Source organism: Thamnophis sirtalis, unplaced genomic scaffold, assembly GCF_051295495.1.
Source record: "Thamnophis sirtalis isolate CommonGarterSnake01/CBP01778 unplaced genomic scaffold, rThaSir2_p1.2 scaffold_1, whole genome shotgun sequence".
Lineage (NCBI taxonomy): Eukaryota > Metazoa > Chordata > Lepidosauria > Squamata > Natricidae > Thamnophis > Thamnophis sirtalis.
In genome coordinates, this window is record NW_028261381.1 from 7,391,186 (window position 1) to 7,404,618 (window position 13,433).

Consider the following 13,433-nt stretch of genomic DNA (forward strand, 5'->3'; position numbering starts at 1 on the left):
ATTAATATGTGACTTCAGAAAAGTCCCGGTGATAATTTCCTTGGATTGCATGTAAATAGCTGCTTCAGAACCTTTTGTTCTCACTGCTGAGTAAATGATTGATCTTTTCTATTCTTTTAAAGCTGCATGAGGTCCAAGAGCGGAACGTGGAATGTTTGGGGATGCTGCAGGAATCCCAAGAAGAAGTGAAAGCATTGCGCAGTAAAACCAGCCAAGCTGCCGTTCTGTGTCGACCCCAGTTGTGTGGAGCATTTCCTGTGGTAACATAAGCTTTCTGACTGTAGCAGATTTCAGTAGTTAAGCTCTTTCATCCTGCCAATAAAATTTCAAGGGCAAACTGAAACTGATCTTCGGAAGAGAAAGTTGGCACCAGTGATCCTTTCTAAATTTAGCTTCTTTATCTACATCCTATTTTATTTCAAATTGGCTGAGTAACTTGTTTCACTTGGAGAACAAAGAAGACAATATTGAAAACAAGGACGGACACGCTTCTTGTTTAATGCTACTTTCCCTCTTAATTTTATTGTTGTGAATTTGGGAGTAGTGGAAGAAAAACTAGCTGTTCGTGCTAGAGTTGCAACTAAGATTTGTGTCTACTACCTCCTTCCGACTTCACTCTCATTAGCAATAGCAGTTAGACTTATATACCGCTTCATAGGGCTTTCAGCCCTCTCTAAGCGGTTTACAGAGTCAGCATATCACCCCCACAGTCTGGGTCCTCATTTCACCCACCTCGGAAGGATGGAAGGCTGAGTCAACCTTGAGCCGGTGAGATTAGAACCGCTGAACTGCAGATAGCAGTCAGCTGAAGTGGCCTGCAGTACTGCACCCTAACCACTGCGATATAACAGACTCCTCTATAAACTTCTCAAGCAGTTTCTTTTTCTGCTATGTATTAGTTTCTGAATACTGAGGGAAAAGGAAGGAACAGATTCCTTGGACAGATCCGTAATTATCTGCTTGTTAAAAATATCTATAATATTTGCTTTGTCCTCTTCTTTTAAGAAAAAAAAGAATATTGGGAACACACTAAGCTATGAAAGCTATGTTTTATTTGGATATATGGTTTGCCATGACACTAGAACATGTAAATTTTGATATAACTCATAAAAAACTAGGCAAATTACATTTCCTCATCCTTATATAAGGCTGTATTAATATTTCTTGTAATTTCTCTTTGTAGTTGTCCACTTGTAACACCTGCTAATTTCTTTTGGCTTTGAACTATATACTTCAAGCATTTATTGTAAAGAAATATTGCCTGAAATATTTTCTTCATACATAAATAGATTAAACAGCAAATTTACTCTTAAGCAGGACAGTCAGAGTAATATCAGTAGCACAAGCCCTGCTCCTTTTCTCAGTGTGTGGTGACATTCCACACCTGCCTAGCAGGGATAGGCTTATGTCAAGAATGCCACCCCAATGAACAATCCATTCTTGTGGTACTCAGAATTCATTCTTTCATTGCTGAAGAAAAAAAAATATCAATATGACTGTACTAATTAACTGTAGAAATTAACCAACAGATTGCCAAAGTAGTGCTCCAGACAGGCTGTCAAAATCACTTCTGAATAGTTTTTAATAGAGCTATTGGTTCCTATTGTGCTTCACTTTTAATGAGAATACAATAAATATCCCTTTAGAAAAATGTCTTTGTTCTGAATTATAATTGTCAATTACTTTGGCACCCTTTACATTTTTTTAACGTATTTTCTTGTAACTGATGTTTACAAGGAGTCCCTGTAGCAATTTTAGACATGCACTTAGCACATTAGTAGGATAATGGAGGATGGGGAAACTTTTAGATGTGAATGTGCTGATCTCCTAACTCAGGGGTAATCAACCTTTTTATACCTACCGCCCACTTTTGTATCTCTGTTAGTAGTAACATTTTCTAACCCAGTGTTTTTCAACCTTTTTTGTGCAAAGGCACACTTTTTTCATGAAAAAAATCACGAGGCACACCACCATTAGAAAATGTTAAAAAAATTTAACTCTGTGCCTATATTGACTATATATAAAGTAATTTTCCCACGGCACACCTTACACTATGTCACGGCACACTAGTGTGCTGCGGCACAGTGGTTGAAAAACACTGTTCTAACCAACCACTGGTTCCACAGTAATGGTGATTTATAAAGTAGAGAAGTAACTTTACTTTATAAAATTTATAAAGCAGAGTTACAGCAAACCCCTACCGCCCACCATGAAAGGTGGAACGCCCACTAGTGGGCGGTAGGGACCAGGTTGACTACCACTGTCCTAATCCAAATTAGGTACTTATTTTGTCCCAATTGGAGATTCCTCGAAAGATTTAATGATTGTTGCAACTCTTTAATTATTTTGTAAACCAAGCTTAGGAAGCTTATTAATTTCCACTCTCTTAAATTTGAAGGAATCTCTGGCAGCAGAAATTGAGGGAACAATGCGGAAAGTGATAAGTTTGGATGAGGAATCACTGGGTAAACAAAAGTAAGTGCAGTTCCTGGGTTTTTTTCCCAGTTAACCTCCTTTTGCGGGTTCTTCTGTAGGTCTTCTTGCTATCAGTATAATATTAATATTAAAGATTGATATAGTTCCATGTGGATAATTTTGTAGTCATATTCAAGTATTTTAAAGCTATTACACAATTTATTAATTACATTCTCTAATGTATAACTTGCTGAATGCAAGCTAAAATGGTTCACCAACAAATGCGCGCTCAACAAAAGCACGCCGACAAAAGCGTGCCGAGAAAACCGTGAGTTCAAAATCGCGTCAACGAATGAGCGCAGAAGCGTGCCAACAAAAGCGCGCCTTTAACAAACAAGTAATAACAACCTAATAACCCTAAGCCTAAACCTAACCCTAAACTAACCCTTACCTTAACTTAAATCGTGCTTTTGTGGGCGTGGTTTCATTGGCGCACTTTTCTCGTGCGCGCATTTGTCGGGTCACGAGCTAAAATTAAATCCTTGACTAGCGCTTCAGGACTTTTATGTTTAATTCATGCTAAACTCTGAAATATTGTTTCAGAATATTCTAAGATAAGAACATATACATTCCAGTAATTAGAAGGCTGGTTTTCTTTCATTAGAAAAGCTACCAGCTACATTTTTATTTTCACAACTTTTTTCAGTCATATAAGCTCATTGCCCTCCATATGACTCCCATTAGAACATTGTGAAGTCATTTTTGGTATCTTTTACTGCATATTAGGAAAACATTTGCAATAATTTTCTTAAACTTTCTTGGCACTTGGATATATTACACAATAACTTCTCAGTTCACAGGTTAACTTTAAAAAGATCCAATGGAAGGAGCTCCAACTTAAATCCCTTCCACATAGGACCCATTGTCTCTCTGTACACAAAGTGAGCTTGTTTCTATAACTCCCATAACGCAAACAAATGGGTGATATAAAACCTGCCAATCAAAATGAGGTGGGGAAAGGAGAAATACATGCATCACTTTGTATGCATTGCTCCTGTTCTGCTTTCAAAAGCATGCAGGGTCTTTGGCATCACCCAGTCTGTTACTGGTCCACCTCTTCTGATATGGGTGTTGTTTCAGCAACGGGGGAGAGATTTTTTATCATGCAGAAGAGATTTGCAAAACCCTTTTGTATTCATTGTCCCTTTCTCTTTTTCCCTCCCAGGGTTCAACAGAAACGTATATTTGATACTGTCAAACTTGCTAATGATATGCGTGGCCGTTCTGCTTCCTGTCCTGTTTCACTGTCCATTCCAGGATCCAATCGTTCAAGTGTTGTCATGACAGCAAAGCCTTTTCATTCTGGCTTGCAATACGTGGAAGGAAAAGGAGTTCAGGCTCTAAAGGCCAGTACAGAGGGTGTTTCCAAGTAAGGAAACAGCAGTGTTTGAGCTACAATTGGCTGTGTTATATCTTGTACAACTGCCTTTTTATCCTGGGAGCGGGGGGTGTTGACAGCAGTTTTTAAAGTGAATTCTTTATTCAACATATATGTTGAGTACTATCAAGTACAAAGTGGCATATAACCATTTTTCCTATCAGTAACTTAATATTACACCTGCCATGGAAAACATTTCGGCATCATTCAAGTAGAATAGTAACATCAATTTAGATCAGTGGTAGTCAACCCGGTCCCTACCGCCCACTAGCGGGCGTTCCAGCTTTCATGGTGGGCGGTAGGGGTTTGCTGGAACTCTGCTTTATAAATTTTATAAAGTAAAGTTACTTCCCTACTTTATAAATCACCATCACTGTGGAACCGGTGGGCGGCTAGAAAATTTTACTACTAACAGATACCAAAGTGGGCGGTAGGTATAAAAAGGTTGACTGCCCCTGATTTAGATCATTAGCAAGCAATTAAGAAAAGATAGCTTTACTTCTGTCACATAGATTTCCTTCATGGAGTTTTCACCCAACTCCCTTCAGACAGGACATTAGGAGACAACTAGGACAGAATGGAGCTGAGTACAAATCATTTACAATTGCTACCAGAGGAGTACATTATTATTATTGTTGTTGTTGTTGCTGTTGTTGTTGTTGTTCTTATTGCCTCCAGCAATATATAACATAAATGATTCTGAATCATCTGTTGTTAGTTGCAAAGTTGTGTCCGACACATTGCAGCCCCCAGGACTATGTTCCTCCAGGCCTTCCTGTCCTCCACCATCCTCTGGAGTCCAGTTAAGGTCACGCCGACTGCTTCAGTGACTCCATCCAGCCACCTCCTTCTCTGTTGTCCCCTTCTTCTTCTTTGCCCTCAATCTTTCCCAGCATTAGGCTCTAAAAAATAGACAATACCAGTTTATGTCCCATTGATGCAATCTTTAATTCTGTTTGATAGGGAAACTCAGAAGCTGAGCCATCCAGGTATCCCTGCCGAAGATGATGTAGCCACTGCTTTGCATAAACTTAATCTCCGTTGTCAGAATTACCTGAGTGAAAAATGGTTTTTCGAAGAAGAATTGAAGCGTGAGATACGTTTCCTGGCTGACCAAAAGGAAGAACTCGTTGTCTGCAGCACACCAGTAAACAACTCCCTTTCTTTGAATAGCAGCTCAGAACGTTTTGATTTCTCTGGATCTTCTAGCAGCATGTGGTCTCTTCTCCCAGAGAAATTGCAAATCGTCAAACCCCTTGAAGGTAAGGTGATCGTAGTCCTGTTTTCAGTCACAGTTCCCTGTGAGCTTACTATGGTTGCCTTCCATTGACTACTTTATATCCAATCAATGACCTGGCCTCAGGATCAGTAACCTGATCAATATCTCTCAGATTACTTCCACATATAATTCGGTGCTGTCCCACAAAGTGGTCTTTGGTTCTGTTTCTTATTATTTTGCATCCAGATTATACGTATATTACAGTGGTGGGATTCAAATAATTTACCAACCAGTTCTCTGCCCTGGGTAGGCGGGGCTCGGTGGTCATGTGATCATGTGGGCAAGGCCAAGTCAAGGTCACTCAGGTCGATGGGCACTTCGCCTTAGTTGCTACAATGGTAATAAGGGTTAACTGGAGAGGCAGTTTCTGTAAGCAGGGCAATAAAGATTAGGCTAGAAACAACACTGAGGTGTTAAGTGAGCCAAGGTGGCGCAGTGGTTAGGGTGCAGTACTGCAGGCCACTTCAGCTGACTGCTATCTGCTATCAGCGGTTCAAATCTCACCGGCTCAGGGTTGACTCAGCCTTCCATCCTTCCGAGGTGGTTGAAATGAGGACCCAGATTGTGGGGGCGATATGCTGACTCTGTAAACCGCTTAGAGAGGGCTGAAAGTCCTATGAAGCGGTATATAAGTCTAACTGCTATTGCTATTGCTAACACCAGAATGTTTCCTTCCTGCCTTGCTTACAGGATTAACCCTGTATAGTGGGAAAAAACCAAAAGATTTCTTCCAACAACCGGTTCTCCAAACTGCTTAGAAAGTTACCAACCGGTTCTCCCGAATAGGTGCGAACTGGCTGAATCCCACCACTGATATATTAGAGGGAAACCACTGAATGCAATTGTATACCTTTTGGTTTCTCTGCCTGACGTACCTCAGCCGTTAAGCCTTTTTACAGATCTCTGTGTCTCACACCCCAACTTTGTTACTGAAAATAATCCCCATCCAAAGGAGTTTAGTCCATTATTATTATTATTTTTTCTTCATATGATCCTGTAATCCCTTAATTCGGGGTAGAGTCAGGGTGATTGAATGGATCTGAGCAGTGGTGGGTTTCAAAAATTTTTGGAACCTCTTCTGTAGGTGTGGTCTGCTTTCCGGGTCCACTGGTGGAACCTCTTCTAACCGGTTCGGTAGATTTGACAAACCGGTTCTATCGAACTGGTGCGAACCAATAGGAACCCACCTCTGGATCTGAGTGTTTACTGGTTGGATGCCCTTCTTGACACCTACAAGGAGTTTGCAGCAGATATTTTCTGTTTGTGTCTTGAGATAGAAACATCTGTTGCTACCTAGAATTGAATTTTCAACCTTCTCAGTCAGAGACGAGTGTCTTCACCACTAGGCTTCTTGTTTAGTCCATTAAAATGTTATCTAAATATTCACTGAAAATAAATGAGTGAAAGTAGTGCCTCTTTTTTGTTTGTTTAACCCAAATCATAATGTTCTGCTTCAAAGTAAAACTTCTTGGATTTAAAATCTGAAGGATCCACACGTGAAAAGGTCCTTTGTAGATTTGTTACTATTTTACAAAATCCCATCAATTTGCATTCTATGCAGCAGCCTCAAGCTTTCAATTCATACTTCTTTAGTTGGCTGCCAAGTATTTAGATCTGTGTTTCTCAACCTTGGCAACTTGAAGATGTCTGGACTTCAACTCCCAGAATTCCCCAGCCAGCATTCGCTGGCTGGGGAATTCTGGGAGTTGAAGTCCAGACATCTTCAAGTTGCCAAGGTTGAGAAACACTGATTTAGATGAATGCAGTGTTTGAAGGCCCTTTGTGATTTGTGCTTCTCCAGGCTCCCAGACCCTGTTTCATTGGCAACAGCTGGCTCAGCCCAACCTAGGTACTATTCTTGACTCTCGCCCTGGTGTCGTCACGAAAGATTTTGCACCACTGTCTCAGGAGGATGTTTATTACCTTTCTGATCTGGAAGAAGATGAAGAAAGGGATGAAGGCATCACCTTCCAGGTCTCTTCACAGGAGGAAAGTAAAAAGGCAGTGCCAAAGTCAGTGCCAGGGATTTTCCTCCCACCTGTTAAACTAGCGGCAGTCCCCCATACAGGTAAGGACTTGTGGCATGACCGTTACAATTTTTGTTGAATGTTCTTAGCACCAACTGTTGTAGATCTGCTGAAAATCGTTTACTTATTCTATTAAGGTGTGTGATCAGACCTGTTAAAGCAGTTTAGTTCTCACAGGAAGCTATACATTCTTGAGAAACGTATGGAATTCTATCCCAGTTGCAAAAGAGAGGCTCTAGAAACATACTCTGAGAGGGGGGGGAGAGTGTGTGTTCAGAAACCTCTTGAATGTGGTACACTGCTCTGTGAAGTGGAGCTGGAAGGATTTGTTTATGTTTATGTTTATTTCATTTGTATGCCGCCCTTTTCCCCCCGAGGGGGACTCAGGGCGGCTCACAACTCAAAACAAGGGAAGGGGGGATACAAACAATTTGACAACAACACAAAACAATACATAATTTAAAAGCGCAACAATCATACCATTCGAGATAGGGGCACGGTTCTTTAGCCCCAGGCCTGTCGGAACAGCCAGGTTTTAAGGGCTTTGCGGAAGGCCTGGAGGGTGGTGAGGGTGCGAATCTCCACGGGGAGTTCGTTCCAGACGGTCGGAGCAGCCACAGAGAAGGCTCTCCTCCGGGTAGTCGCCAGTCGACACTGGCCAGCGGATGGAATTCGGAGGAGGCCTAGTCTGTGGGATCTAATCGGTCTGGTGGAGGTAATTGGCAGCAGGCTGTCTCTCAAGTACCCAGGTCCAATACCATGAAGGGCTTTATAAGTGACGACTAGGATTCCTTCCAAATTAGGCAGATACTATCAATGAACAAACTTACTTGTAGCAACTCTCTTCCATTAATAATAACAAAGCTTATGTTTAATTACAATTGACAATTTGAAAATCTGAATCATATTTTAGCCACTGTTTTATTGAGGAAGGTGATTTTATGTATACTTTCATAGAAAGAAACAGTAAAAGATTAACTTGCATTCAGTCAAGGATAATAACTAATACAGTAAAGTAGATACTGACAAAGACAGTTTTGAGCTGGGGCTCACATAAAAGTAATTTTACAGTGTGACCATGAGATTTGGCTTCTTCCTCTCTTGAATTCTCTCTACAAGTGTGGTAGTTATTCATCATCATCTTTTAATGAACCCCATAATCCCTTGCGGGGTGGAGTCTGGGCAATTGAATGGAGCTGGCCGGATGCCCTTCCTGTCGCCAATGCGGAGTTATATTCAGCAGATAAATTCTCATGGCCAGAGAGAGAAATGTCTGCTTATACCTAGGATCAAACTCACAGCCTCCTGATTGTGAGGCGAGAGCGCCATCTCTTGTCCACCGCCCCACTAATACAGTAGTCATTGATTTATAAATATTTGTTTAGATGACTTATCATTTTTAACACTTGCAACTACTGTGGTTGTGTGATCAAAGTTCAGACGCTTGGCAATTATCTCATAGTTATAACTGTTGCAGGGTCCCAGGTTCATGTGATCTCCTTTTGCAATCCTCTGACAAGCAAAGTCAATGGATTCACTTAACAACCACATTAATGCAGGGATTCACTTAACTGTGGCAACAAAGGTCATAAAATGGGGCAATACTCACTTAACAACTGCCTTGCTTAGCAACATAAAATTTTTGGCTCTATTGTCATAGGCTGAGAACTACCTGTGCTTGATTTAATTATAGTTAGAGCTTATCTTGGCATGGTACTTACCTGTCATTAACATTAACAAGTAGAATTAATCCAGTTCTTGAAATTAATCTGAATAGAATCCTTTAAACACTATTAATTGCAAAAGTAGATTTTGGACCAAAGAAGAGCTGTAGAATGCTTGAATATATTCCACATTTTTAACTATGATTAACAAATGGGGAAGAATATTTCAACTGTTTCCTAGTTGCCATATTCACAGTAGCCCATTCTAAAATAGCAAAATGTGTTTAAAAGTCGTAATTTATCTGTCTTAAGCATTATGTTAGAAAGATGATTTAAAGTAATATAGATCATGTTTTCCTCCCTCTATTTGCATTGAATTACTAAATTAATTTTGCATTAATTCAGATTTTCATTAGCCTGCTAGTATGTTTCCCATCTCCTTTTCATCATATATGTTATAATTTGCATTGCAGCTTCCAATCCAGGGAAATGTCTTTCTTCTACAAACTCTACATTTACTTTTACTACCTGTAGAATACTTCACCCATCTGATATTACACAGGTTACACCCAGGTAAGGAGGTTTACTATTACTCTTAAAAAATGATTATATTCAGGCAATATGGAATTGAACATCTACTTGATACACTTGATATATTAATTAAATTAGCAGCATTCACATTTCAATTTTTTTTAGAAAACAATAAAAATAAAGAAAAAAAGAATATGTACAATGTAATGCAGATCTAAAATTGGCCTGGCACCGAGGTTCTGACCTTAAATGTGGAATATCTCCTTCCCTCCCTCCTTTGCACTTTCTACAGAAGTTGTTAATAACCGTGTTTAATGTGTTTTATCTTCTTATTTTGTTTTCCAGTACTTTGTATTCTCCCTTGTGCTCCGGAAGTTGTAGCAGTACAGGCAGTGTAATTACCAGCTCTCCACCCATGTTGTATAAGCTTAGTACTGGAGAATTCCTTACAAGCAGAAGAGATTCAACCACCACTTTCAGTAGCACTAGAAGTTTAGCAAAAGTTTTGCAAGAACAAGGCATCTCAGCCACGGTTTACAACACTCCGGTCCAACTTGAAACACCCCTGCTTCCTCATCCCAAGATGCCTGCTGTGCCCTCAACCCCTCCAAATTCTCCTTTGCATTCCCCTTGTTCTTCCCCTCAGCCTTTTGAGTCTCGAGCATGTGTGTCTGAAAATTTTTTGGCCTCTCGGCCAGCTGAAACATTATTACATGAACTGTACGGACAAAACCTCTCGAATCCTGATGCAGGACAGTTGAAGATGAATCTCGTAGAGAGGCTAAAGAAACTGGGGATCGCTAGAGCTGTCAAACAGCCTGAGGCAGGGGGTTACAGAAAGAGTCAGAGGGAAAATAGCTGTCTCCAAAGACAGGGCTCAGGAGTGTATGTTAGCGCAGGCAGCAATTTGATGGGGGGCTTGAGAAGGAACCACAGTCTTCCAGTCTTGATTGGGGCACTTGCAGGCCCAGTCAGCACATCCTCCACAACAATGGAGGTCTTGAAAGAGGATTGAGCTATTTAGCATCAGACACTCTTAGTTGGGGAACCAATGCTTCGAAATTGAAAGATAGTAAAAATGGTTGCATTAAATATAAGGTTGTTTGAATAACAAAGGCATGTGGCTAAATGGGATATGGGAGGGTCAGTGTAAGAAATTTTAAAAGTTAAGAAAAGAAGAAAATCGAGGAAATAACATTCAATCGTCTTGAGACAATTGAAAACACATCGTCATGATTAAATAATGCAAACAGATACATTTTCTACCATTTGATATTAAAAGAACAAGCAAATGTCTATGCAACTTTATTTTAGAATATGTTTTATTGGATGTCATCCAAGAGATCTGTATGCATAAATAGGCCATCTCAAATTATACACGATTGTAAGGAAGTGCATTCTTCAAATAACAGGTGCAATCTGTTTATAGAGATGAAATCCGATTCATTCTAATGTAGAAAGATCAGGTGAAATATTCTTTTATTAAGCAATCTCACACATTAGGAGAAATCTAGGAGTGCAAAATTACTAGGTACTCTGTTGCACAAACAAAAAAACCTCAGCATTTTAAAAAGTCAAGTTTATGTGCTTTGTGGAGGTTCTATATATACATTTGGGAGGATATATTTGGCAAGCAAGCATTTATTACCTTATACGTAGCAATATTTGGAAGATGTTTAGCATATTAATGTTGGAATAATCTTGGAGAAAATTCCATACATTTGAAACACAATCAGTAATTAATAAAAATAATCTCTTTAAAATACATTATACAAATAACAACTTTCTGATTCTCGGGAAGCTAAGGCACAGCTTTCAGGGAGAAATCTCGCAATATTTACAAAATAATAGGCACAATTGTATTAATGTGAAACAGAATTACAGCTATTCTAGCTGCAGTAGACAAAGAATTTCCATTCATAATTAAGTGTAAGACAGATTCCAAGCTTAAAGTTTCCGAAGCAATTTTGGGACGGCAGAATTTCGTGTTTCACAAAATGAGCACATTGGGATAGTTGTGAATGTGAAACAAATGGGAAGGAGAAAAAGCACAAGGGGGCACAGTTTTTTCTTCTATACTTGGATAACGGAAGGAAGGGATTCTTAAAATACGCACATCTCACTTGCTCAGTTAATTGCTAATCAAAAACACTTGCAAAGAGTGTCATGACTAAACTAAGCTGCTTGATTTATAGTTACGATGAACAAATAATAGCCCTCTCGCCATAGATCAAGCAGGAGAGGAATAAGATAAAAGCTGAATGGTTTGAAAATTAAGCACCAAAAATGATTATATTATTTACCTGTGGGTTTTATAAGGCTATTCTCCATATTAAAGACATCATAGGGTGCATTCAGAAATACTAACTGGGCTGGAGGTAAACCATCCAGGTAGCTTTATATATCAATGAATCAAAAGTAAGGGCTTTCCCCCCCTTGAATAGGCATTCTAGGTGAAGATTTAGAAGGATTCCTTTAAGCAAATGTTTTCAACGTTGCAAACAGCCATGCAAAGTAGCTTATCAATTCAGTCTCGGTATCAATCATTGTGCTTGGCACCATTGGTTACAGCTAATAAATTGTAAATGGTGCTTGTAAATAGTAAAAAAATGTATTTATTTTAAGCTTCTATATACGGGTTAATTCTATTTATAAGTATATTTTAATTTTTTTTTTTTAAGCTTGTAAAATGCAATTCCTTTGTGATGTTTAAAAACTTGCTTTCCTTGGCAAGACAAATAAAAGGGAATATTTAAGTTAGGTTCCAAAGCAGCCTGCCATACTTTTATATAAACCGAGAAAAACCTGGGTAATAAAGCAGAAGCATTCGAGATAATCCGCAGTAACTACAGGGAACCAAGCACAATATTTCAACTACTGTGGATTTGATGCATGTTTTATATACTATGTAAATTCTTTTTAGATCATAGTAATTTCGAATGGCCATTCCTAATTGGATTTCATATCTTTTGTCTTTTTAAATTATTTCTGTTGGAATGGTTCAAAAGAAAGATTTAATAAGGTTTTCTTCTGTCGCTGATAACAAGACCTTGAAAATCAGACTCCTTTCTTTTGAACCATATCCTATAAAGTCTTGTAAAACTATTCAGTAAATATAGGTTTATTTGAAAAGGTTTTTTCCCCCCCAGTTTTTCCAAATATGAATTATCTAAGATGTCATATTCTGATTTTTTTTTTTTACTTGGGCCTGGCTTACATTTTTTTATCTTCGGTATTAATAATGAGCGTGTAACCAGTAGCAGAAAAATCAAAATTTACTTACCTCCAAAGTTAAAATGCTAATTACATAGCATGCCTACAGACCCTCCTCTCAAAAGAATTAGCTGAGAGCTAGAGGAGCAGTATTTTTGTGCCAAAGCTCTTTTAAAAAAAATGGGCCTTGGAAATAGAAAACAGATAAAGAAATAACAATCGGAACAGTTACCAGAAATACATTACGATGAACTATCCCAGATAGCTGCTGTTATAATGAATGACCCACCTTGCAGGATTGATAAAGCTAACAATAACAACCCTATAAGATCCTTAGAAGAATTATCATGATCACTTTCATATGTACTTTGATACCATGTTTGAGTGCCAATTTTTCATAAAGAAATAGATGCGCATGTGATTTAAAACCATATTGTTAAATATTTCATTATTATCTGAACTCTTTATATGTTTCATAACAATATGTATGCTTCAGTCTGCTTGAATGAAAAGAATGCTTTTTAAAAAAAACAAATGTATCTATTTTAATATGCAAATGTAGATGTCATTTTTTTTCTGCAGGCAAAACCTGAAATGAATTTCATTTGAGATATTATGTCAACTGTAATTCAACATACAATAAAGGATATTTCTTTTTGGCTTTCCCCCTTAGAATATGCATTTCTTAAAGTTATAATCTGTGACAGGTTGTTTTTGCATATTATAGTCAAATTGAAGCTGGATAATAAAACCCATCTTTTTGCACATTTCGGTGGTATGGTGTTTTCTTGTATGCATAAGTTATTTTTATTTATTTAAAAAGTGCATGTCTCTGGAACTAATGGCAAAAAAAGAATTAGGAAGAA

At 38.6% G+C, this 13,433-nt stretch overlaps 1 protein-coding gene across 3 annotated transcripts in view; it reads left to right on the forward strand.

Moving 5' to 3' along the window:
- The window catches only part of TRAK2 (trafficking kinesin protein 2), a 33,526-nt gene extending 20,192 nt beyond the window's left edge, over nucleotides 1–13,334 (forward strand). For all 3 annotated transcript variants that reach the window (XM_087707153.1, XM_087707160.1, XM_087707166.1), the window contains 7 exons: nucleotides 123–260; nucleotides 2,399–2,475; nucleotides 3,641–3,844; nucleotides 4,817–5,115; nucleotides 6,934–7,200; nucleotides 9,297–9,396; nucleotides 9,700–13,334. In XM_087707153.1, the coding sequence (XP_087563279.1) occupies nucleotides 123–260; nucleotides 2,399–2,475; nucleotides 3,641–3,844; nucleotides 4,817–5,115; nucleotides 6,934–7,200; nucleotides 9,297–9,396; nucleotides 9,700–10,369 (1,755 nt within the window). In that variant the 3' untranslated portion in view covers nucleotides 10,370–13,334. The remainder of the gene's footprint in view (nucleotides 1–122; nucleotides 261–2,398; nucleotides 2,476–3,640; nucleotides 3,845–4,816; nucleotides 5,116–6,933; nucleotides 7,201–9,296; nucleotides 9,397–9,699) is intronic.
- The last annotated feature ends 99 nt before the right edge of the window (nucleotides 13,335–13,433 follow it).